Here is a 26,395-nt window from a genome sequence, read left to right as displayed (position 1 = left end):
GCAGCACCCCAATGCAGCTCCCTGTGGGGGGTATGCCAGGCTGGGCAACACCTGTCTGGGACACAACTGGCACTCTGAGAAGACAGAGAGCCCAAGGCAGTCCCACCACCAGAGTCTGTAGCCCTGACCTATGTCTCTGCGTGGGGATTTTCCTCTGCCCCTGGCCCCAACATTGGAGGCCACACTCACTTGTTGACGGGGTTCTTGATGCCCTGTCCCTCCGAGCCCAGGCCGTCCCCCTCCTTCCAGCCCATCTTCATCAGCATCTGGTAGCCGATGTTCTCGATCGTCAGCTTGAACTCCTTGTACTCTGAGTAGTCAGGCTCACGGCCTTCCTGCAGGGGAGGAGGCGGCCGTCATCCACCGGGGCTGTAGCCACTCCCAATCCCAGCTCTGGCCCAGAACCCCCTCCACCCCATGGCCTCTGGGACCACCTGCCCCTCTGCCTCCCCACCACCACGTCAGACTCTTTGAGAAAGGATCAAGCTGCCTCCTGTCAGGGTCCCCAGGGCCAGAAGCAGTGCTGTGTTCCCTGGTGGCCAAGTCACAGAGGGCAAGATGACAGGTCACACAGGCCTTGGCCACCATGAGAAAGATCCACGGTTCATCAGCGAAGACAAAGCTCATGTTCCAGGAGCTATGTGTTACACAGAGTGCTAAAGAGAGGCCATGATCAATAAGGCGACCGCCTCACTGACAAGATGATGTGCTACGACGCAGTTTTACAAAAACCCGCAAAAGCCGACGGGGAATGTTCTACATCAGCTCTCTCCTCTTGAGCACCAAGGTAGCACGAGAGGAATGTTTTCATTCTAGGGAGCCCAATACATGGGGGTGTCTGCCTGAGAAATGCCTTGCCTATAATCTGCACTTAATTGGCTCCACTGGAAGCAGCATTTCCCTAAAGCCCTGGTAAGCGTTTCTAAAGCGGCAACTGAGCTGCTGTTCACTAACGTCCTACACAGATGGCCTCTGTCACAAGCAGACGCCGCTCCTGGAAGAGGGCTCAACGTGCCCTGTGAGCCAGGGAGCCCGAGGGCACCGCAGGTGCCTGCCCCAGGAGGAGGCTGCAGTCCGGGCTCTTCCCAGTTACCTTCAGGGCCTTGAAGGTCTCCATGAACTTCTCCAGCTCGTCCGGTGGCAGGAAGTCCCCGATGAAGTGTTTGCCCCGGCCCATCTTTGTCAGCTGCTCTGCCCATTCTGCCCAGAGATGGGGTAAAGGTGAGAGGAGGAAGGAGCGGGTCATGGCCCCACAGTCCAAGTGTGAGTCTCAGGCGGAGCCTGGGGCCATGGGGAATGAATGAAGCAGCTGCTGAAATGCTGACATGAGCCCCTGCTCTCCCACGCAGCCCTCCTGGGTACTGCGTTCAAGCACCAGGGGACACTCAGAGGACCATGCGCTTATCACTGAAGAAACAGGCACAAGAGGCCAACTCTCTTGCCCCCGGCCTTACAGGCTGGGCAGGCGGCCCGAGGGCCCAGCGTGCTGCCTCCACGTGCCCGCTGGGCAGCTGAGTGGGCCCCCGGCGCCCGCAGCAGCGTGCCGCCTCCATGTGCCCCCTGGGCAGCTGAGTGGGCCTCCGGAGCCCGCGGCAGCGTGCCACATCCACGTGCCCCCTGGGCAGCTGAGTGGGCCCCCGGCGCCCGCAGCGCCCTGAAGGCAGGCCTGCGCCCGGTGCCCCGCCCCGCCACGCGGGGCCCCCGGCCCACCTCGCGTCTTGTCCATCTCCATGCGCCGCAGCTGGTGCTCCCAGGTGCCCAGCTCGCTGTCCACCTCCTCGTCACTGTCGTAGCCGTGCTGGTGCTGCTGCAGCGCCTTCTCCCACAGCAGCTGCATGTCCTGCATCGCGCGCTTGTGCTGCATGATCATGTCGTACATCTGCTGCATCTGCGGGCGGCACACACCAGTGAGCGAGGCCCCGCCGCCGCTTCCGCGCACGCTGGGCGCTCCCTCCCCGTCCCTGGGGCAGGCACAGCAGCGCGGCTCAGGGCGAGTGTCCAGGAAGGCACTGAATCTGGTGCCGGGACGTGCCCTGGGTTTCCTGAACCTCTGTTTTGAGCAGGGAGGACCCCTCTCTAGTTTTTCCCAGAGGCTGGCCTAGAATCGGCAATATCCTGGGCACCATCACCATGGCCCGAGCAAGGTGACGTGGGCTTCTGAGCCCTGGGGGGATCGAGGGCAAGGTGATGCGGCTGCCAGCCTGGAGGTGGCGGCCTGGGCAAGCTGTGGTCTGTGTCCTGGCCACAGGACACCCGGTGAGCCAGCCGTCCCCCCAACAATGCCCAGCACCATCTGGGCAGCTGTCACACCATTCAGGGCACCCGGTACCAGCCAGGCTTATTCTGCGCTGAGTGCTAGAGGGAACTGTAAGGAAAACTTAAATGGAGACCATCCAGTCGGGACCAGCCCAGGTGCAGTGGGGAGCAGCCATGAAGCATTTGAGGCAGAGGCTGTTCAGGCAGCATGAGAAGGCTGGGCTCTGGACACAACTGTGGGCTGGGGAGGGCCCTTGGGGGATGGCACGCCATTGACAGGGGACCTACCTAACCAAGAGCCTCTCCCCTGAGTGTGGGGTCCACCTGGCACCACAGAGGCTCAGAAAGAACACACTGCACCACCGGGCAGAGTGGGAGACAACACTCCACCAGCCCTGTGGGGCCTGCCTGCCCTGCCCCCAGGCCTTACCTCCTGTTGCTCCTTCAGCTGCTTCTTCTGGGCATCCGAGAGCTCCGTGACACCCACCAGACCCACGGGCTTCCCCTTCTCGTAGCCAAGACCCTTGAGGTCCTGAACTAGAAACAAGACACAGGCTGGTCAGCACTGCACACGGGGGCCCAGCCACGCACCTGTGTCCAAGGCAGAGTCCACGAGCTGACGACACCTGAGGCTCCCGCCACGTGCGGCAGGACCCTGAAGCGGGAGCAGTCAGCATGCGCGTCACCTGATGACCTCGTGGGGCTTTGCTCTGCTGCGTCACGTGCATGCAATTCCATTCCCCTCTGACTGCTCCAGGCAGGCTCTATGACCCCCACTGCAGATGCTGACACCGAAGCTGCAGAGGCCTGGGCCCCACTCAAGGTGACAGAGCTAACAGGTGACAAGGAGGGGGATCTGCACAGCCAGAGACGTGGCAGCTGACTGTGCGTGCGTGCGTGCGTGCGTGCACACGGGCTCCTGGGAGCAAGCCGTACGGTGAAGAGACACCCGGTGCAGACATACAGGTGTGCAGCCGGCATAAGAACGCTGTTAGTGCCTGCCTGAGACGCAGCCAACTGTCTTTAAAGCAACTAACATTTAATCTGGTGTCAGCTTTGGAGCTTGGCTGGAACCCACAACAGTAATTCACATGAAGATGCTGTGAAGGCTCCATCTGAGTGCTGGAAACAACCTCCCTGCAGGGGGTGGCTGCTGGGGAGCAACTCAGGCAGAAGAGGCGCAGAGGCCTCTCAGGAGGCTGAAGAGCCAGGTCTTCCCAGATCAATGGGGCTGGGGCTTTGCCTGCAAGAACCACTCGCAGGTGCTTTTGGACCCTAAGACTGTCCCCTAATTCCTCAGTCTGTGGGGGCTCTGGAGGATACTGGGGAACGCCGTGGAGAGAAACAAAGGAGCCAAGGTCTGAGCAGTCTGCTGTTCACCTGGATCAGGCCCGAAGTCTCTCTCCTTCCCTGGCCACTTCAACAGTGAGCAGGCGGGTGGGTGCTGCCCACAATTCCCTGGGAACAATTCCCTGGCCATTGGGGCTTGAACCTGAACCCAAGACTCTGGAGCTTGTACGTGTCCCCTAGATTGTGAAGGACACTTCTTCTGCAGCTGGGGCTGGACCTCAGGGCTGCGACATGCATGCATGAGAGCGGCCCTCACATCTGAGTACCCTGCTGTATACTGAGCACCATGTTTGGAACCTGGGCAGCAATTCGACCCTAGCACCATCAACCCTGGGCAGAGATGAGATCTAGAGCCCCAGTGGGTGCTAAACTCTTCAGGTAGTACCCTTTCTCTTTAGCCAAGGGAGCACTGAGCAGGAGGCTACTCTCAGAGTGGGCAGGGCCAACAAGCCAGCCTGTGACCTGGTGAGATGCCTTCCGTTTCAGCCCATCCTTGGACGGCAAATGTAGGTGTTGGCGTCAGGTCACACAGGACTTTTCTATGCTTGTGTGTCCAGCACCAGTCAAGTCAGGGCTGAGGGAGGTTGAGCGGGCTCTGCCCATAGTACAGGCTGCGTGGTGGAGTCAGACAGAGAGCATCAGCTTACTGATCATCAGTATCTCCTACATGATGCCATGACAACAGACGTCCACCCTTAAGGGTCTGTGGTAGAAAATGAGCAACGAGGCCACACGTTGGCTGTCGCTGAAACTGCTGTCAAGGAGGGGGATGCTGGAGATAGCTGCACAAAACTGACTGTGGCGATTACTGCGCTTATCATTGTACATTTCCTGAGCCTTCTATGACAAGGCTAAATCCAAGTACTTTAGAGCTTAGGAAAAATCAGGACCATCCGTATGTTGTCTATAAAAGATTTACTTTAGATATAGACAAAAACAGGTTGAGAGTGAAAGGAAGGAAAAAGATGCAAAGAGTAAGCAAGAGAGCGCTGCTCTGGCCACACTAGTATCAGACAAAATAGACGAGGTCACAAAAGATTACGAGAGACAAAGAAGGACGCTGCATATCAACAAGAGATTCGCTACAGAAAGAAAATCTACCAATTAAATATACATATACACAGACCTCGGGGCTTCCCTGGTGGCTCAGATGCTACAGAATCTGTCTGCGATGCAGAAGACCTGGGTTCAATCCCTGGGTTGGGAAGATTCCCTGGAGAAGGGCATGGCAACGCACTCCAGTATTCTTGCCTGCAGAATTCCATGGACAGAGGAGTTTTGCGGGCTACAGTCCACGGGGTTGCAGATCATCGGATACAACTGAGCGACTAACACACAGAGACCTAACAGAGCTCCAGGATAAATGAAGCAAAACCTGACCAAACTCAAGGGAGAAATAAACCGTTCTGTAGAAACTGCTGATGACTGCAATGTCCTACTTTAAATAATGAACAGAGTGTCTACACAGAAGACCAGTAAGAACGCATAGGACTGAACACCACTGTAAGCCAGCCAAGGCCGACTACACTGTCTACAGAGCACGCCAGCCAACAGCAGCAGAGCACAGGGCACTCTGGAACACACGGAGCATTCTCCAGGATAGGCCTCATGCTGGGTCACACTACAACCTGAATCAAAGTCATCCTTTCTGATCAAAATGGAATGGAATGAGAAATCAGTGACAGAAGGCAAACTGGAAAACTCACAAATGTGGAAACTAAACACAATCTTAAAAGCCAATGGGTCAAAGAAGAAATCACAAGAGATCAGAAAATGCTTAAGAGACAAATAAACATAAAAGCACAACACACACCAAAATTTATGGGGGGGCAGCAAATGCAGGGCCAAGAGGAAAATTTATAGTTGTAGACGCTCATATTAAAAAAGAAGGCAGACCTCCAACCAGCACCTAGCCGTACATCATAAGGAACCAGGGAAAGAAGAACAAACTAGTTCCCGAGCTAGCAGAACGAAGGAGATAAAGACCAGGATGGAGATAAAAGAAATAGGAAACAGAAAAGCATCAGAAAAATCAATGACACCAAAAGTTCGTTTCTTGAAAAGACGAAGGAAACGGACAAATCTTTACATAGACTGCCTAAGGAAAAAAGAGAGAAGACTCAACTACTGAAACAACAGGGAGATACAGCAGTCAACTTCATCAGTAGGGGATAAATTCCAAGATCCCCCCACAGGATGCCTCAAACTGCGGATAGTACTGAACCCTGTATATATACAGACACACACACATCCCCCGACTGCATACATACCAACCCATGATGAAGTTTAGTTTACAGATTAGACACAGTAATATTAATAATAGCTAATAATAGAACAGAACAGTTATGACAATTCCCTGGTGGCTCAGACAGTAAAGCGTCTGCCTACAATGCGGGAGACATGGGTTCGATCCCTGGGTCGAGAAGATCCTCTGGAGGAAATGGCAACCCACTCCAGTACTCTTGCCTGGAAAATCCCATGGATGGAAGAGCCTGGTAGGCTACAGTCCATGGGGTCGAAAAGAGTTGGACACGACTGATCGACTTCACCTGACAGTAAAAATTATGTGAATGTGGTTTCTCTCCCAAAATATTTCATCACCGATGTAATGCGGTTTCCACCCTAACACAGCACATGTTTAGCACACACCGTGGCTGGAACTTTTGCAGTTTGAGATACGATGGCAAAACCAGCACAGATTTCTTTTTCCTTCTTCACAATTTCATAAATAGATGCTTTTTTTTTTTTACTCTAGATCTTGGTAACTGAAGATTATTATTATTATTTTTTTTTGGTAACTGAAGATTATTAAGCCAAGAACTTTAAGTAACTCTTTACTTAAAGGAAATACTTTACAGCTTCTCTTTGGCATGTCTGAATTGCCAGCATCACTACTCTTGTGCTTTGAGGTCATTATCAAGGAAAACAGTAAAGAAAGGGTTATTTGAACATAAGCACTGCAACACCATGACAGCCAGGCTGATAACCGAGTAACCAAGTGACAAATGGGTGAGCACTGAGGAACTGGTGCCTTTGAACTGTGGTGCTGGAGAAGACTCTTGAGAGTCCCCTGGACTGCAAAGAGATCAAAGCAGTCAATCCTAAAGGAAATCAACCCTGAATATTCACTGGAAGGACTGATGCTGAAGCTGAAGCTCCAATACTTTGGCCACCTGATGCAAAAAGCTGACTCACTGGAAAAGACAGTGATACTGGGAAAGATTGATGGTAAAAAGGAGAAGGGGGCGGCAAAGGGTGAGATGGTTAGATAGCATCACCGACTCGATGAACGTGAATTTGAGTAAGCTCCAGGGGATAGTGAGGGACAGGGAAGCCTGGGTGCTGCAGTCCATAGGGTCACAAAGAGTCAGACATGACTTAGTGACTGAACAGACAATAACAATGGGTGGAATAAGTTAGACAAAGGAATGATTCATGTCCCAGGTAGGGTGGACCAGACAGCACAAGAGTTCATCACAATTCTCAGAATGGGCTCACAATTTGAAATGTATTAATTTTTTATTTCTGGAATTTTTCATTTAATATTTTTGGAACACAGTTGATGGTGGGTAATTGAAACCACACAGAAAGCAAAAACACAGATAATGGGGAACTACTGAAGCGAGAGAATTCCAGAAAAACACCTATTTCTGCTTTATTGACTATGCCAAAGCCTTTGACTGTGTGGATCACAATAAACTGTGGAAAACTCTGAAAGAGTTGGGAATACCAGACCACCTGACCTGCCTCTTGAGAAACCTATATGCAGGTCAGGAAGCAACAGTTAGAACTGGACATGGAACAACTGACTGATTCCAAATAGGAAAAGGAGTACGTCAAGGCTGTATATTGTCACCCTGCTTATTTAACCTATATGTAGAGTACATCATGAGAAACACTGGACTGGATCAAGCACAAGCTGGAATCAAGATTGCCGGGAGAAATATCAATAACCTCAGATATGCAGATGACACCACCCTTATGGCAGAAAGTGAAGAGGAGCTAAAAAGCTTCTTGATGAAAGTGAAAGAGGAGAGTGAAAAAGTTGGCTTAAAGCTCAACATTCAGAAAACGAAGATCATGGCATCTGGTCCCATCCACTTCATGGGAAATAGATGGGAAACAGTGGAAACAGTGTCAGATTTTATTTTTTTGGGCTCCAAAATCACTGCAGGTGGTGACTGCAGCCATGAAATAAAAAGACACTTACTCCTTGGAAGGAAAGTTATGACCAACCTAGACAGCATATTCAAAAGCAGAGACATTACTTTGCCAACAAAGGTCTGTCTAGTTAAGGCTACGGTTTTTCCAGTGGTCATGTATGGATGTGAGAGTTGGACTGTGAAGAAAGCTGAGCACAGAATTGATGCTTTTGAACTGTGGTGTTGGAGAAGACTCTTGAGAGTCCCTTGGACTACAAGGAGATCCAGCCAGTCCATCCTAAAGGAAATCAGTCCTGAATATTCATTGGAAGGACTGATGATGAAGCTGAAACTCCTATACTTTGGCCACCTCATGCGAAGAGTTGACTCATTGAAAAAGACCCTGATGCTGGGAGGGACTAGGGGCAGGAGGAAAAGGGGATGACAGAGGATGAGATGGCTGGATGGCATCACCGAATCGATGGACATGGATTTGGGTGGACTGTGGCAGTTGGTGATGGACAGGGAGGCCTGGTGTGCTTCGATTCATGGGGTTGCAAAGAGTCGGACATGACTGAGTGACTGACCTGACCTGAACGGATTGATCCCTGGAGAGTGGCATGGCAACCCACTCCAGTATTCTTCCCTGGAGAATCCCCATGGTGGGCTGAAATCCATGGGGTCCCAAAGCCAGACACCACTGAGCAACTAAGCCCAGCACTGTATTACTGATGACTTTACAAAAACAAAAGAATGATAGAAGAATACTAAACAGCACAAACTACCAAAACTAACTCAAAAAGTAACAGAAAACTTGAACAGAATTATAACTAGTGGGAATCAATCAATACCCAACCATCTCCTCTCCCACCCCCCAAAAAAGCCCAGAATCAGATGGTGTCACTGGTAAATTCTACCCAAGATTTAGAAGAAGATTTAACACCAATTGTACTCAAATTCTTCCAAAAAATTAAAAGTAGATAACACTTTCTACTTCATTCTACGAGGTCAGTGTTACTCTGATATGAAAGGCAGACAAAGACAATATAAGAAAACTACAGACCAATAATCTTTATGAGTCAAGATGCAGAAATCTGCACCAAATACTAGCAAAACCAAGGCAATCAGCATGTTAAACTAATTATTTACTACAACAGACTGGGATTTATTCCAGGAATGCAAGAGCGGTTCAACACACAAAAACCAATCAAATTAAAACGCCACTTTAATAGAAATAGAAAAAAATCCACATGATCATTTCAATTGATGTAGAAAAAGCATTTGACAAAATCAAACACTCTCTCATGATAAAAATGCTCAGTAAAGACAAGGGAACTTCTTCAACATGACAAGGGCCAGCTATTTAAAAAAACACAATCATAATACTCGATGGTGAAAGACCAACAGCTTTCCCCCTAAGAATTAGGAACAGGCAGGAATGCCTGCTTTCACCGCTTCTGTTCAACACAGTACTGCGAATCCTAGCTAGAGCAATTAGGCACGAAAAAGCAGTAAGAAGCATCCAAGTTGGAAAGGAAGACATAAAACTATCCTTATTTGCACATGACATGATCTATATATATCTAGAAAACCCTAAAGACTGTTATGGTAATACATGAATTCAGCAAACTTAAAAAGATACATAAAAAGGTTCCCTGATGGCTTGGTAGTAAGGAATCTGCCTGCCAATGCAGGAGACACAGGTTCAATCTCTGGTCTGGGAAGATTCCACAGGCTGAGGAGCAACTAAGCCTGTGAGCTACAACTCTTCAGCCTGTGCCCTAGAGCCCTCGAACTGCAGCTACTGAAACCTGTGCGCCTCGAGCCCACGCTCTGCAACAAGAGAAGCCACCACAGTGAGAAGCTGGAGCAACCGCAACTAGGGCAGCACTCCCACTTGCTGCAACTAGAGAAAAGCCTGCACAGCAGACAGAGACCCAGCAGAGCCTAAATAAATAAATGTCAACGGGAATGCTATCCTGTGTTCTCAGACTCAGTTCAGTTCAGTCGCTCAGTTGTGTCCAACTCTTTGCAACCCCAGGGACTGCAGCACGCCAGGCTTTCCTGTCCATCACCAACTCCCGGAGCTTGCTCAGACTCACGTCCATCGAGTCGGTGATGCCATCCAACCAGATTCTCAGACTGGAATCTCAGTTCTCAGATTGGATTCCAATCTCATTTCTCAGACTGGAAGACTCAAATGTTAACATGTCAATACCAGCCAAAGCAATCTACAGATTTAATACAGACCCTATCAAAATCCCAACAATGCTTTTTGCAGAAATGGAATAGCTCATCTGAAAATTCATACAAAGAGTCAAAGGACCTAGAATAGCCAAAGCCTAAAAAAGAACGAAGTTGAAAAGCAGATACTCCCGATTTAAAATTTTACCATAGAGCTACGATAATCAAAACAGTGTGCTACTGGCATAAGGAGAGACACACGGCCATTGTCACAGAACAGAGAGCCCCCCAAATAAACTCTTACATCTGTGGAACTTTTGACAAGGCGTGAAGAGACCGTTCAATGGAGAAAGAATCACAGTCTTTCTGACAAATGGTACTGGGAAAATTGGATCTCCACGTGCAAAGAAATGAAGCGGGACCCTTACTTTATATCATGTGTAAAAATTAACTCAATTTTATGAGCTAAAACTATAAAACTCTTCCTGACCCAGGAATCGAACTGGGGTCTCCTGCATTGTAGGAGGATTCTTTACCAGCTGAGCTACCAGGATGGTATAAAAACCCTTAGAAGAAAACAGACGCATATTTTCAAGACTTTCAGACGTGGGTAACAAAAGAAAAAATAAATTGGACATTAAAACTTAAAACTTTTTGTGTATCAAAGGACATTAAGAGAACATTAATAATAAAAAATTATTTTTAAATACAGCCCATAAAACTAGAAAAAAATATTTGCAAATCATGTATCTCAATAGCGGTTAATATCTAAAACAGAAAAAGAACTCCTACAGCTCAATAACAAAAGGGCAAATTGGGAAGATCCCGCGTGCCTCGGAGCAGCTAAGCCGGTGCACCGCAACTGCGGCAGCCCACGCGCTGTGACTGCTGCAGCCCAGGCGCCCTTGGAGCCTGTGCTCCGCAGCCAGAGACGCCAGCACCACGAGAAGCCTGCGCGGCACAGAAAGAGTTGCCCCTCCTTGCTACCAACTACAGAAGTCCCTGCACAGCCACGAAGACCCAGCGCGGTCAACAATAAACAAACAATTTTTAAAAAATGGGCAAGGGACTAAAATAGACATTTCTCCAACTAAACTGTACAAATAACCAGTAATACAAGAAAAGATGCTCAACACCATTAGTCATTAAGGAAACGCAAATCAAAATTACACTGTGATTTCACTTTGCTCTTACTAGGATAGCTATAATAATAAGGCGAGAATGTGAAGAAATTCAAACCCTTGTGCATGGCTGATGGGAATGTAAAACGGTGCAGCTGCTGTAGAAAACAGTTTGGCAATTCTGCAGTAAGTTACAGAATTATCGTAAGACCTAGTGATTCCACTCCTAGATATATGCATAAGTAATCAAAATCACCAAAGAAAGGCAATGCCAAAGAACGCTCAAACTACCGCATAATTGCACTCATCTCACACGCTAGTAAAGTGATGTTTAAAATTCTCCAAGCCAGGCTTCAGCAATACGTGAACTGTGAACTTCCAGATGTTCAAGCTGGCTTTAGAAAAGGCAGAGGAACCAGAGATCAAACTGCCAACATCCGCTGGATCATGGAAAAAGCAAGAGAGTTCCAGAAAAACATCTATTTCTGTTTTATTGACTATGCCAAAGCCTTTGACTGTGTGGATCACAATAAACTGTGGAAAATTCTGAAAGAGATGGGAATACCAGACCACCTGACCTGCCTCTTGAGAAATCTGTATGCAGGTCAGGAAGCAACAGTTAGAACTGGACATGGAACGACAGACTGATTCCAAATAGGAAAAGGAGTACGTCAAAGCTGTATATTGTCACCCTGCTTATTTAACCTCTATGCCGAGTACATCATGAGAAATGATGGGCTGGAGGAAGCACAAGCTGAACTCAAGACTGCCGGGAGAAATATTAATAACCTCAGATATGCAGATGACACCACCCTTATGGCAGAAAGTGCAGAGGAACTAAAAAGCCTGTTGATGAAAGTGAAAGAGGAGAGTGAAAAAGTTGGCTTAAAGCTCAACATTCAGAAAATGAAGATAATGGCATCTGGTCCCATCCCTTCACGGGAAATAGATGGGGAAACAGTGGAAACAGTGTCAGATTTTATTTTTTTGGGCTCCAAAATCACTGCAGGTGGTGACTGCAGCCATGAAATTAAAAGACGTTTAATTTCCTTAGATGTTTAATAACCTTGGAAGGAAAGTTATGACCAACCTAGATAGCATATTAAAAAGCAGAGACATGACTTTGTCAACAAAGGTCTGTCTAGTCAAGGCTATGGTTTTTCCAGTGGTCATGTATGGATGTGAGAGTTGGACTAGAAAGAAAGCTGAGTGCAGAAGAATCAATCCTTTTGAACTGCGGTGTTGGAGAAGACTCTTGAGAGTCCCTTGGACTGCAAGGAGATCCAACCAGTCCATCCTAAAGGAGATCAGTCCTGAGTGTTCACTGGAAGGACTGATGTTGAAGCTGAAACTCCAATACTTTGGCCACCTGATGCGAAGAGCTGCCTCATTTGAAAAGACCCTGACGCTGGGAAAGACTGAGGGCAGGAGAAGAAGGGGATGACAGAGGATGAGATGGTTGGATGGCATCACCGACTCAATGGACATGGATTTGGGTGGACTGTGGCAGTTGGTGATGGACAGGGAGGCCTGGCGTGCTGCGGTTCATGGTGTCGCAAAGAGTCGGACATGACTGAGAGACTGAACTGAACTGAATCAAAATCCGGGATCCAAACAGTCCGTGTAGGTCAACGTTTACAGCAGCAGTAGTGACAATCGCCAAAACGTGAAAACAACTCAGGCTTCTGAACAACTGATGAATGGGTGAACAAAAGGCCGTCTCTCCATACACTGGACTACTACTCAGCCATGGAAGCAAATGAGACTGTGACACGTGCTGCACGCACATGAACCCTGGAAACACTACGCTCCGTGAAAGACGCCAGACCCTCCCCCGCACGCTGAGACGGGTTGGCCCACCTGACAGGGGCGAGGGAGCGGCATCTGCGTCCCTCTGCGCCAGCTCGGCGGGCGGGAGCTCCACCTTGTCCTCTTCAGGCCCCCACCGGCTCTTCCGCTTCCTCTTCACATTGGCTGTGGTGGCCGGCTTCCCTGGGGCGGCGGCAGATGGGTTGGCAGTGGGCAGGGGGGCAGATGAGGTAGGGCAGGCAGTGGCAGTGGGCGTGGACCCCAACGGGGTCTCAGGAGGAGATCTGCGCTTCAGTCCGAGGTCAGGTGCGGTGGGGGTGCCCGTGGGACCAGCCTTGGCTTTCCGGAACTCCTCCAGCTTCTGGCGGTAGTACTTGTACCCTTGGCTGTTGGGTTCATATAGAAAGCTGCAAAAGAGAGTAGGGGGCAGGCTGTAATTGGGCCTCAGACCCTACCCGATTTAGGGTAGAAGGTCGGGCTTTGCTTTGCATAGGTATACCCAGGTCAGCCAGGGTCACTTCAGGGTCGTGTCAAGATAGAGGTCTCTACCATGACCTCCTGCCTGCCAGGTCTCGGTGGCTGCTGGCCCTGGTGACTCAAATCTGAGGAACAGCGTGACATGCCCACAGCTCTTCATGATGCTATTCCTGTGAGCTAAGGGTCCTGCCAAGCCCCTACCCTATCCTCATTGGATGCCTGTCACACTATCATTGATCCCCTGCCTTGAAGGAAAAGGTGCACGCTCTCTCAGACCTTGCCCAGCCATTCTAGATGAATGCACCAGTGCCTGCAAACCAAGAACTCCTGCATAGCGAGAGACCCCTGGTGCCAGAAAGGGCAGGTTCTGACCCACACCTGACAGCTGGGTACATCTGTGCTCCTTTCTGATGCATCCTTGAGAGGCATCAACAGTGGACAGAGACAAAACAAAGACGCTGAACGCTGCAACAGACAGGGCGCTACTGACAGCCTTGCCAGGAGCTGTGGGTCCCCCAGTGCAGAGCAGCGGATGCTGGGCTCAGAGCAGGCAGACCCTGCAGGCCTGCACCCGCCTGCCGTCTCTCAGCCTCTCTCTGTACTGAGCCAACAGTCCCACCTCTAGAGTCCATACTGGAGGCAAGCATCACAGCCCTGTTCTATATAGCAAAACCTGTCCAGAGCAGAGATTACATAGCCCCTGACAGGAAGTGGCTAGACCTGCACTCATAAACCTGGAATGATAGTCACCGCACAACGCTGTACTACAAAAGTAACATGCAGGCTCAAGGACACTGTAAATGCCTTCTGTATAAAAGTTAGCAGAAACAAAAAATCCACAGACCATTTCTACATGAGAGCCACAAGAGGGATGGAAGGACTCCCAGGTCTGCTAATGTTGGTACTCAGGGTGGGATGGAGGGATGGGGGAGCCTGTGGCATCTTCTTTGTATTTCTGGCTCACGGTACAAGCATGTATGGCCTTCAGAAAACCCGATGAGGAACATTTGTAAAAAATTAAAGGAAACAAAGATCATAAAATCATTAAGCTTCTAGCCAAGCTAAGAATAAAAGAGGACACAAATTACTAACAAGAGAAATGAAAGGGCAGCCATCACTACAGATCCCATGGACATTAAAAATACTATGGGTCACTATGAACAACTCTATGCACACAAACTTAACAACCCAGATGAAACAGGCCAATTCTTTGAATGAAGAAACAGACAATCTGAACGGGCCTATTTTTATTAAAGAAAGTGAACCAATTATTAATAACCTTCCAAAAATTCCCTGGTGAATTCTACCAAATATTTAAAGAAGAAATTATACCAATTCTGTACAATCCTTTTCAGAGGAGAGAAGCAGACGGAATACTTTTTAAGTTATTCAATTACTCTAACAACAAAACCAGACAAAAACATTGTAAGAAAACTACAGACCAACATCTCTCTTGAACACAGATGTAAAAATCCTCAATAAAATGTTAGCAAACCTAATCCATTAATGTAAAAAAAAAAAGAATTATACACCACAACCAAGTGGGATTCATTCTAGGCATGCAAGACTGATTCGACACTTGAAAATCAAGCAATGTAATCCATCAGGTCAATAGGCTAAAAAAGAAAAACCCCATGATCACAGCAACTGCTGCAGAAAAAGCTTAAGACTTAACAAAATCTAATACCCACTCACGAGGAAAACTCTCAGTAAACTAGGAGTATCGGCAAACTTGTTCCACGTGATGGAGCATCTACCAAAATACCTAATACCATCATAATGATGAGAAACCTCACGCTTTTTCACTAAGAGAAACAAGCCAAGAACATCCCACCTCGCCAATGCTTTTCATTATCATACTGGAAGTTCTAGCTAAGGCAGTAAGAGGAGAAAAGAGAGCAGAAAGTATACTGAGAAGGAAGAAACATGACATGATCGTCTGTGCAGAAAAAACAGACCAAAGAATAGACCAAAAAACCCCCTGAAACTTCATAAGCTATTATAGCAAGGCTTCAGGATACAAGATTAGTCTGCAGAAGTCAATCACTTTCCTATACACCAGCAAGGAATACATGGAGTTTGACATTAAAAACATCATACCATTTACGTTAGCATTTCCCCAAACGAAATACACAGGTATAAGTCTAACAGGATATGTACCAGATCTATATGAGGAAAACTAAAAAACCCTGATGAATGAATTCAAAGAAGAACTAAATAAATGAAGAGATAATCCATCTTCACAGATAGAAAGTTCCTCAATGTTGTCAAGGTGTCAGTCATTCTCAACTTGATTTCCAGATTCAGTGCAATTCCAGTTGAAATCAGTTATTCTGTACATACTGACAAACTGATTCGAAAGTTTATATAAAGAGACAAAAGACCCACAACAGCCAACACAATACTGAAAAAGAAGAACAGAGTCAGAGGACGGACATTCCCTGACTTCAGGGCTTCCTGTGAAGCTACCGTAATCAAGGCAGCGGGGGGATGGGAGAGAAAATGGACAGACAGGTCAACAGAACAGAATAGAGAGCTCAGAAACAGACCCACGCACATACAGCCAACTGTTCTGTGACCAAGGAGCAAAAGCAATGCAATGGGGGCAAAAACAGTCTTTTCAAGAAACAGTGCTGAAACCAGACAGACACATGCAAGGAAAAAAAACTGGGCACAGACCTCATAAGCCTCACATTCACAAAAATTAACTTAAAAAGTTTATCACTGATCTAAATGTAAAACCTGAATCTGTAAATAAAACACAGAAGGATATCTACATAGCCTTGGGTATGGCAAGGACTTTTTAGATACAACATCAAAGGCACATGATCCATGAAAGCAATTGATAAACTGGACTTCATTAAAATTAAAAACTTCTGCTCTCCAAAAGACAAAGTCAGGAGTATGAGAAGACAGGCCAGCCACAGACTTCGGAGAAATATCTGTGAAAGACACATCTGATAAAGATTGTTACCCAAAATATATGAACTCTTAACAGGCAAAAAAAAAAAAGAAAACAAGTCAGTCAATAAAAAACGGGTCAATGACCTTAACACACACCACACCAAAGAATATTTACAGATGGCAAATAAACATTATGGAAAGATATTCTACATCACATCATCAGAGAAATGCAAATCAAAACAATGAATATCACAACATATCTATAAGAATGGCCAAAATCCAAAACACAACAACATCAAATGTTGATATGGATATGGAGCAACTGAAACTCATTCATTGCTGGGGGGTGGGGCAACGCAAAAGGTACAAGCCACTTTGGAAGACAGTTTGGCAGTGTCTTACAAAATTAAATATACCATACAATCCAGCAATCACACTTTTCGGTACATAAAGAGCTGAAAATTTATGTCCACATAAAAACCTTGAACACAGATGTTTAAGGCAACTTTATTCATAACTGCAAAAACTTGGGAGCAACCAAGACGTCCTGAAGGAAGTGAATGGATAAATAAACGGTGGTACATCCAGACAAGGGAAAATTATTCAGTGCTAGAAAGAAATGAGCTATCAAGCTACAAGGAAAAAAAAAAAAAAGACTCAGAGCAACCTTAAATGCATGTTACTAAGTAAAGAAAGCCAATCTGAAAATGCAACATACTATGATTCGAATTAAATGACATTCTGGAAAAGACAAAACTAGAATCAGTAAAAAGATCAGTGGTTGCCAGGGGTTGGAGAGGCAGAGGGGATGAACAGGCAGAACACAGGGAATTTTAGGGCAGAGAGAATGAATAGTCTGTATATATCATAAAGACAGACACATGTCATTACACATTTGTCCAAACCCAGTGAATACACAACGCCAAGAGTGAACTCTAATGTAAACCACAGATTTTGGGTGATTATGGTATGTCAATGCAGGTTCACTGATTGTAACAAATATACTATTCTGGTGGGGATGTTGATAATGAGGGAGGCTGTGCGTGTGTCAGGGAAGGGGGCACATAGGAAGTCTTTGTAGCCTCTCCTCAATTCTGCTGTGAACCTAAAACTGCTCCAAAAATAACATCTTAAAACTTAAGAGACCAAACCAAGAAGTTGTTCAAAGAAGGAAGGGAGCAGATGGCTGGATTTAAAAAAGACTCATGGCAACCAGGACATGGATTTAAAGCGATCTGATTTTTCCAAGAAAAGCAGACTGGGGCATTCACCCACTGGAGCAGGGAGGCAGTGCCAAACGGAGCGGGTCTCCTCTAGGCTCACAGGCCTGCCTCTTCCTGGCCTCAGCTGATGGTTCCTGCTGCGTCTCCTCAGAGCTGCTCTGAGAGGCAGCACCCAAGAGCCCCCCATGGGCAAGCCTGTCTGCAAGGAGGGTCCTTGCTCACTGTGGGCCCTGGGCACAAGTGCAGGGGATTTTACAAGACCCCTCTGGTTGGAGTGGGCAGAGTTAACCAAAGTTAACACTTTGGTGTATTTCCTTCCAGACTTATTTTCAGTGGAGCTATATTTGAACAGAGGTGTGATTCTATTTTCCACATCCTAATTTAAGTTTCTTAAGCCAACAACATATGGCTTTCCCATTAGACTGCAGCGTGGCACGGTAGTGAAGGCATCTCCGCAGACTGGCCTCCTTGGTTTCCTCACCGGTTGAAGGCCAACAGGCCAGGCTGTTGTAAAGAACATGGTTCACCCAGGTGATGTGTTAAGAGCCACACACGGCTTGAGATTTGCTGGCTGCTGCCACCTTCAACAACGTGACTTCCAATGGCCAAGATTACACTGGGTTTAGCCCACCAGGGTTAGACATTTGTTTTGTTACTAATTTTTCATGACTATGACAGTGCTATATGTAACGTTATTTTGGGGGATGGCATCTCAGAAGTGGGATGACTGGTCAAAGGAACAGGTATTTCCAGCTTCTCCACAGATGAGCATAGCTATTACGTTTCCCAAAACACAGAGCTCCTCAGAAATCAGGAGAACAGCAAAGGACCAAGAGCAGCAGCAACACCAGATGGCTGTTAGATTTGGGGGTGAGAGGAGCTGCCTTGCACCTGACCCCCAAGGGGAGAGGAAACCGTCTGCTTAGTGTGGACCTGCGTGTCTTACGCAGGCCCAGACACCTGATCCTTCCTTGCTTATGCTTTCTCCAACGCGGGGAGTGCCGACCGTGGACCAGCTCTGGTGTGGAAATGAGCTCCCCCAGACCGCAAGGGTCCCCTTCAGCTGCTTCCCTGCCAGACACCCCCAGGCTCTCGTGCCCCTCATCCCCAGCAGTCACCCTGCCACTACCCAACAAGCTGCATGCCTGCCAGCAATGCCTTCCCAAGGGGCAACAGCTGCAGGGCGGGCCTGCAGTTGCTTGTGGTGATAATGCCTCTTGGCTTTGACCCCACAGGAGAGGCTCAGGCGGAGCTGCTGAGCCCAGGCACCCTCTGGCCAGGGAGAGCCACCTGGGCTGGAGGCTTTGTACAGAATCGCATTACCTCACCCGCTTTGCCTGCAATAGATTTTCAGTGCTCTAGTCATGATGAGCGACTGGACACTAAGTTTCCTACTGAAATAAACAAACTTACTTATGTAAAGGGAAAAAAAGATGTAGTGATGGATTGCCAAGTAACACTGGTTTGAACAGTGCAGAGCGACAGCCGGTATCATTACACGGTGAGGAGACCCTGGGTCTTCTGAGCACTAGACCTGAACACCCCACAGCCCCCATGAAAGCCCCCAGACGCCCAGGTGCCAGACACAGGGGCATCTGAAGCCTCAGCAGTCCTCCTCCATCCCACTCGACGGCTCCCCCGTGGCCCCATGTGCCCAGCCTGCCAGGTCTGACCACCCTCCACAGCTGTGGCCAGACCCTGGAAGCACAGCTGACCCTGTCACTCCCTGGCAGACCCTCCAAAGGCTCTCAGTGAACCTGAGCCCTCTGGGACCGAGCCCTGCCCGGCTCCACAGCTCATCTGCACCGACGCTCACACTGCCCCTCCGCCATCTCTGCCGCTTCACTCCTGCACAGCAGACCCTCCAGACGCCCTTCACGGTGTTCCGTGTCTAGCTCACGCTGCCTCACATGTGGTAGATGCAACTGGCCGCCTGCCCAGCATCCACTCCTGCTTCCTTCTTCCTGTGTCCCTGACGGCGTCGAGAGCTGCTGAATCGACCAGCCCAGATGGCTGCTGCTCCGACACTTTTTGTTACGAGCGCCATCGCGTCTCCTCACTGACTGAGTAGGAACCTGCGTTACTTATGGCCCAAAGCGTCCTCGAGGGGGCATCACCCTCACAATGGGTTCAGCGCCCACCTCGCAAACCTCTGCCTGGCTCCTCCCTGCAGCAGTGCCCACCCTACCCCCAGCCAATATCCCGCCACCCAGCAGCCTGCCCGTCAAGAGCAGGGACTGAACCCTCCCAAAGAATGGCAGTGGGTGAGCACAGACCCAGCCTGAGGGGGTGGCATGTGGTGTCACGGCCGGGGACAGCAGGGAGGCCCAGCTGCTTGTCCCGCGTGCTCTGCGGACCCTGCACACAGGCTGTGGTTTGCCCTCCCCAGAGCCTGAGGCACCACGTTCCCCACGCTCCTACCGTCTCCCTTGTACAGGTGAGAGGATGTACACAGTGAACAACCACTCTGTTAGTTTCTGTTTGACAGCCCAGCCTGTTCTGCTGCAAAAAGAGCAAGCCAAGTGCTGCAGACTCTCGACGAGGCTCCCAGAGAACAGAAGGCTCCAAAGGCCCTCACACACCTGGCGCAGGCATGACTCAGGAACCAACATGCACCTGGAGAATGCCGATGGGGCAGCAGGGCCGAACTCTGTGATCAGAAACTCCTGGACCTCGGTCTGGCTCTGCCAACCTCTTGCCATGGGACCCTGGCATGTCTCAGTAGCATACCAACCCCGTTTTCTCAGCAGGGAAGCTATGACTAGGGTGAAGAGTTTAGCAACCCCAGTGGGTGCTCCCCCTTACCTGAATGCCTGGTTCTCACGGTTGTTCTGGAGCGCAATGGTTTCCACCTCGGGACCCCCATCCGCTATGAACCTGGCCAACTTTTCTGCGAGGTTCTTGACCTCTTCGTCCTCTGGGGGTGAAACTTTAAGCAGGCTGTCAGTACTGAGCTCAACTCACCACACCCAACAGCCTAATTTCTGCTAAGAACCCCACGGGCAACAAGAGGGGTTTATTTTAGAAACAATACAAAGAAAAACAGGCAAATGGGAATCAGATTACTGTATTGGAACCAAGCAAAATTAATATAATATTTTGAGCCTCCACCCCCCACGCTCCACCCTTTCCCACCCCATAGGTCTGAGGGTTTTGGACCACACACTGGGATGTGGGAACAGAAGGTGAGGGGTGGCCTGGGTCCAGGCTGGAGATAGGAAGCCCCATCTCGGCCTTTCTGATGGGAGCCGCCCACCCAGGTCGCGTGGTGGGATGGGCCTGCCCAACTTCTCCCGGGAAGGTCAGAGCCAGGGGCTGCAAGTGACAGACACGATGACCCAACGTCCGCAGCCCATGTTCGGCTTACCGATCAAGGCCCCTGCTGCCCACCAGCACTTGGCTGGTGCCTCACTTAATCCCAGCTGGAGGCCAGGCAGCATCCCGCCTCCCCTGAGAGTCACCCCGCCAGCCTCTAACCAGCTACTTGTCTCTGTTTCCTGGCCCCCACTCCACCGCCCACCCCTGCCAAGTACCAGGCACTGCATTTATCTCTCGGTGCCCAGCATGCCACAGGTGCCCACAGCACTTGAGAATGACCACGAACCAAGGGGCAAGCGTGCCTTCCCTGCACGCACTCCCCACGTCTTAGCTGAGCTCCTGGACATGCCCTTGATCTTCACCTCGACCCTTAGATTTCCCCACTCCCCGGAGCAACGGCAACCAGGGCAGTGCTCGTCCCAGCATGACCCCAGCTGCCTGGGAGGGCACAAACCTGCGCTGTCAGAGCCGCCCCATGCCACGGAGGGCTCCAGGGAAGGAACCCCAATTCCACATGGGGCGTGGTCTGTCCACACGCCTCCCCAGAACTTCCCACCCACTTCGCCCACCTACCTTTCTGAGGGGCTGCCTGCAACTTCTGTGCTTCCTTTCTTATCTCAGCCACCTTCTTTCTGTAGTAGAGGAATTCCCTGCTATTCTTATCGTGCAAAAACCTGGAGAGGAGTTTCACAGAACAGAGAGTGAAAATGAGCAACAGGGGTGGGTGGGCCCATGAAGCTTTTGAAGACATGGTGTGCAAAAGCAGGCTGTTGAGCAGAGATGCCGTGACAGGGCCCAAAAGCCAGTCTCCACACGGTAGCCCCTGGCAATCTCCGGTGTGAATAAAGTGGTATCTGGCCCACACAAGCAAGCACCCAGCCCCAGTCGGCCTCAGTCACAACCACGGCCTCATAAGAATGTGGGCATGTACTAACGTGTGGCAAGAACATTAAGTACCAGCGGCCTTCCCCTCCCAGAAATACTTACGAAAATGCCGGGTTATCCTTGTAGTTCTCCATAGCTACTTTTTCTAACTCGGGGCCTCCTTCTGCCACAAAGCGGGCCAATTTCTCTATCACTTTCCGAGTCTCGGCTCCCTCTGGGGGTGAAACTTTAAGGAGGCTGTCAGTACTGGGGTTCAACTCACACACCCCACAGTCAACAGGCACACTCTCTCTATGGACCACAAGGACAGAGGGTGGGGGGAAAAGAGGGTGAAATGCGGGAGGTTGTCGGGAGTCCTGGGTCCATACACAAAAGCACCATGATGAGGGTGAGTCGGTCTAGACAGCCTTTGCGAGACACGCAAAGGTGGGGAGAAAAGTGTGTGAGCCTCCCAAAGGCCAAGCCAGTCACCAGGCTGGCAGGGAGATGTTGGAAAACAGCCAGCTTCCCCCTTCTTTTTTGGAATGCTCAATTCTTTTATTTACACGATTTAATTCTTTATATTTCAGTATAATATATCCATTTCCTTTCATCCTTCAAAGATGACAAATTCTTTTTTTAAATATCACTACAAACTATGATTGAAAGACATGGGTGGGTTTCAATCCAACGCAATTAATGTCATCACAGAAACTCCATCTTCCCCTCTGTGGCTGGGGGAGCTTCTTCAGACTGGCGCCTAAGGCCTGTAGGCATGGCCCCAGGAGTCTCTGCCTGCCTCCTTGCTCCCTGCTGGGAAAGGGTGCTTCTAGGACATGTCAGACACTTCCTGCCCAGACTGAGTGCCAGCCATTCTCCAGAAGTCCTGGCATCCGTGAGTGAGAAAGTGTTTCCAGACTAACATCTGCGAGCTAGTGGGGCTCACTGCGACGGACTTGTTACCTCAGGGCATTTTCAGTGAACAAAACTAAAAAATATACTTTTGTATTTGTATTGGCCTCTACTTCGAGCCACATGGAACTTGCTTCTGTATTTACTGCTGGCCTGTTTCATACAGCTTGAATCCCTCATACGAGAGCTCCCAGGAGAAATTTCTCGACGTCAGTCAGTGCTTAGGAACGTTTGCTTCTCCTGGCATTGGGGTGAGACACTGAGTCTGTGGCCTCTTTCTCCTTGTTGCTTGTACTGCCAGGAAGCTCGGGAGGAGCTGGGAGAGAGGAGTGGTACAAGGTGTGGCCAAGAAGGGCCTGTAAGAGGACCTGTAAGAGGCCTCAGGGACATTCGCGCCCACCTTCCCCTTAGCCTCACCCTCCTGCCACATGCCTGCCAATGACCCTAACCTGGTCACTTTATAAGCGCAGTTGCTTCTCTGAGGTTAAATCAATAGCAGGCCACAACAGGTCTCAAGGGCCTCGAGGCACCCACTGTCCCTCCTAAAGTGGCAGTTCCCAGCAGGGTACCACTGGGACTGCCAGGGAACCTCTCAGAGGAAACACCACATTCACTGGCTCCATTCTGACTAAAGTTCCAGGGTTTGAGGCTGGCCACTGATCTGCTCAGAGGCTGGCCTGAAGTCAGCATCTCACCCAGAGCAAGAGGTCTAGAGGCTGTCACAACACGATGGCGTGGTCACTTCAGCCTGTCCTCACTGTCAGGGGCGTGACTGTGCCCGCCATCCTGGAGGCCCAGGGCTGGGATCCACGTAGCTCAGGTGGCACCCCGTCTCATTCTGAACACGGACATGGCTGGGGGCGCTGGGAGTGCCGCCACCAGTCCCCTCCCTGCCCGCCTCCACCACGGGACCTGAACTGGCTCACCTAAGGCCAATGACCGTCCTGCGCTGGACTGGGGAGTGCACTTCCCAACCCCTATGCTCACACCCCTGGCCCTAACTAGTGGAGACAATTGAGCCACACTGAGGAGCTCCTCTTCCAGAACTGGATGAGGCGTGCACAAGTGCACACTCCCCTGGGAACGCCACCCCACCATGGAGACCAGCCCCCACAAAAGTGGACAATGAGCCAAACAGCTCCCAGAAGCAGCCCGCACTCTGCAGCCCTTCCAGGCTCCCCACGGTCTACTCCTCACCTCTTCCTTCACCTCCCTCATCCCGAAGGGCCTCACTCTGACCCCTGGCTCAGCCTGGAGGCATGGTGGCAATGCCCTGACTGCAGCCCCAAGCAACCCACACCCGGCTGCGCATTCCCCGGGACCATGGAGCCTGCCTGTGGAGCTGGAAGAGCAGCTGTGGACGGGGGGCAGCAGCCCCTGCACCTTACCTTTGATCTCCAGCCACTGCTCATAGTCCTCCTCGTCGTCCTCATCAGGAGACTGGAAGACACTTGGGCGGCTGGCCACAGGCAGCTGCTTGGCGTGCGTGTAGTTCTTCACCTGGCCCAGCGGGCTACTGATGAGGGGGGGCCTCTTCCCGGGGCGGGGGAGCGCACGAGGCGGGGCAGTGGGTGCGCTGGGGGGAGCATCTTGGGATACAAGGAGGGAGACCCACACTCAACGTCTGAGGTGCAGCTTTCCTGTCTTCCTGCCTAAACGGCCCCGCGCCCCCTCGGCTGGGTTCCTTAGCTTCCAGCGCAGCACTGGCAGACAGGGAGTGCGCGCGAGCACTCAGGGGAGATGCCACCCCCATTACAGAGGAGGACCCTTGAGGCCTCGGGAGAAACAATCCACAGGGGCCGCCCGGCCCAGGCCTCTGCAGGTGGCAGTAGCGCCTCTGGCGGTAGGTAGCTCTGACACCTGTAGCCACAGACCAGTGGTGCAGCAACTCTTCAGGATAAGGCCCGAATCCCCCAGGCAGCGTCACCCACCCCTCTGTCAGTAGCGGGCAGGAGCTAGCCTATTTGGGACTTTCCAACCACAGCTCAGGGCCTGAGACCCTCTCTGTGGGCAAACCTGGCCTTGGGTTAACTCTTTTAGCTGTTAGCTGGGAAACCTGACAGAAGCCCAGCGTCAGCTGTTTCACCAGTAGCTTTCTTATAGAAAACACAAGGCTAGCAGGTTGTGGTGGTCCAGTGGTTCAGAATCCACCTGCCAATGCAGGAGGCGCAGATCCAGCCCCTCGTCCGGGAAGACACCACATGCCATGGGCAGCAGCTGGGGCCGGTGCCCCAGCCACCGAGCCTGTGCTCCAGAGCGTGTACGCCCGAGTGGCCCTATAGCCCGTGCTCTGCAACAGGAGAAACCCCTGCAGTGAGACGCCTGTGCCCCGCAACTGGAGAGTCGCCTCCACCTGCCACAACTAGAGAAAGCCCGAGCGCAGCAACGAAGGCCCAGAGCAGCCAAAAATAAACAAACGGATAAGTAAATAAGGGAAATTTTTAAAGAATGAGACTAGTAAAGGCACAACCATAGTTGTGGGCGGTGATTCTGACACCTGGCACGTCCTGCGGGGTTCCTGTGGGCCACGCGGCCCCTCACCACCTACAGGAGGGCCTGTTCCTTACACTGCAGCTGCCTCTCTGACTCCAGCCACAGCCCCACACAGTCCCTCAGGTGGGCTGGGTTCTGGCCCCTGCCGCCAGAAACCTGGCCTATCTACCTCCGGTTCTCGTGGGTAAGCACCTAAATGGCAGGGTCTGCATTCTCCCCTGGGCACTTCCTATGAGAACAAGCCGAGTGAAGGTGCTCACTGAACAAGGGGTGAGAGGAACGAGGCCTGAGGTGGGACCTGCCACTTTCAAGGTACCGAGGACCGTTGGGGGAGAGTCACCAGGGGTAATTCTAGGAGCAGGTGACACAGGGCAGGGGGGACGGCGCTTACCTGTGCTGGTCTGTGCCTTCTGCAACTTCAGAAACTGCTGCAAGAAGCTGCCGTCGTTGGCAAACTTGTTGGAAACGTTAGAGTTGTGTGCGTTTGCAATTCTAGACCAGAGGCAGAGGAGAGAGAGGATAAGCCTTGAGAGGAGGGCAGGGTGCACACCTCGCCGGCCTCAGTCCTACCCCCACCACTGTGCTCTAAGGGGACCCAAAATGGACCCCCAAAGATGCTGGAGACCCACCGAGTGCAGGGAGCGGCCTCCAGAGAAGTCAGACCGAACAATCTGGTTCTACTAGTCAATGGGATGCTACCTGTGCTGAAGTTGTCTCTATCTGCATGTTGACTCTTTGGGTTCAAAGGCTTTCCCAACAAGATGGCTCAGAAGTACCTGCCCTGCTCCCACACAGCACCTGCCATACGTATTGTTAACGAGTCATCCAGGTTTTTGCTGGCTCCCATATCTGTCCTACCAGCCAATCTGTATGGTTCTCAAAGGCAGGGCCTGTGTCTCTACCGATATGTGACCACAGTTCTGGGCTGAGGTCAGTCAGCACTTCTGTGTATTTCACATGTGTCCAAGAAAATACCCAAAGGAATCTCTTGGTGAGAGAATTAGAAATTTTACACTCTTATTACTTTCTCTCTCTTTCAATTTTACAAAGGGCATGCTTTATTTTTTTAAGACTTTTTTTTAACGTGGACCATCTTCACAGTCTTTACTGAATTTGTTAAATATTGCTTCTGTTTTACATTTTTGGCTCTTTGGCCACTGGGCAAGTGAGATCTTGGTTCCCCGATCAGGGATCAAACCTGCACTCCGCGCACTGGGAGGTGAAGTCACACCCACTGGATCACCGGGGAAGTCCCAAGTGTTTTATTTTGAAAAATAAAATGTATTTTTAACGAAACACAAAAGCAAACCCTTAGCATAAAAGTTATAGGGGGCTTCCCCGG

General features: G+C 50.2%; 1 protein-coding gene across 1 annotated transcript in view; it reads right to left on the bottom strand.

The window, feature by feature from the left end:
- The window catches only part of SUGP1 (SURP and G-patch domain containing 1), a 32,372-nt gene that overhangs the window by 650 nt on the left and 5,327 nt on the right, over positions 1-26,395 (bottom strand). Inside the window, exons 3-12 of the mRNA XM_068979941.1 lie at positions 25,445-25,545; positions 23,949-24,149; positions 21,772-21,895; positions 21,358-21,458; positions 20,272-20,395; positions 12,914-13,269; positions 2,687-2,793; positions 1,711-1,888; positions 1,094-1,200; positions 190-335 (exon numbers count right to left, since the gene is read on the bottom strand). Of these exons, the coding sequence (XP_068836042.1) occupies positions 190-335; positions 1,094-1,200; positions 1,711-1,888; positions 2,687-2,793; positions 12,914-13,269; positions 20,272-20,395; positions 21,358-21,458; positions 21,772-21,895; positions 23,949-24,149; positions 25,445-25,545 (1,545 nt within the window). The remainder of the gene's footprint in view (positions 1-189; positions 336-1,093; positions 1,201-1,710; positions 1,889-2,686; positions 2,794-12,913; positions 13,270-20,271; positions 20,396-21,357; positions 21,459-21,771; positions 21,896-23,948; positions 24,150-25,444; positions 25,546-26,395) is intronic.

Source organism: Capricornis sumatraensis, chromosome 9 (genome assembly GCF_032405125.1).
Source record: "Capricornis sumatraensis isolate serow.1 chromosome 9, serow.2, whole genome shotgun sequence".
NCBI classification, from domain to species: domain Eukaryota; kingdom Metazoa; phylum Chordata; class Mammalia; order Artiodactyla; family Bovidae; genus Capricornis; species Capricornis sumatraensis.
The sequence above is the reverse complement of the archived record's forward strand: the minus strand, read 5'-3'. Positions and strand labels throughout refer to the sequence as shown.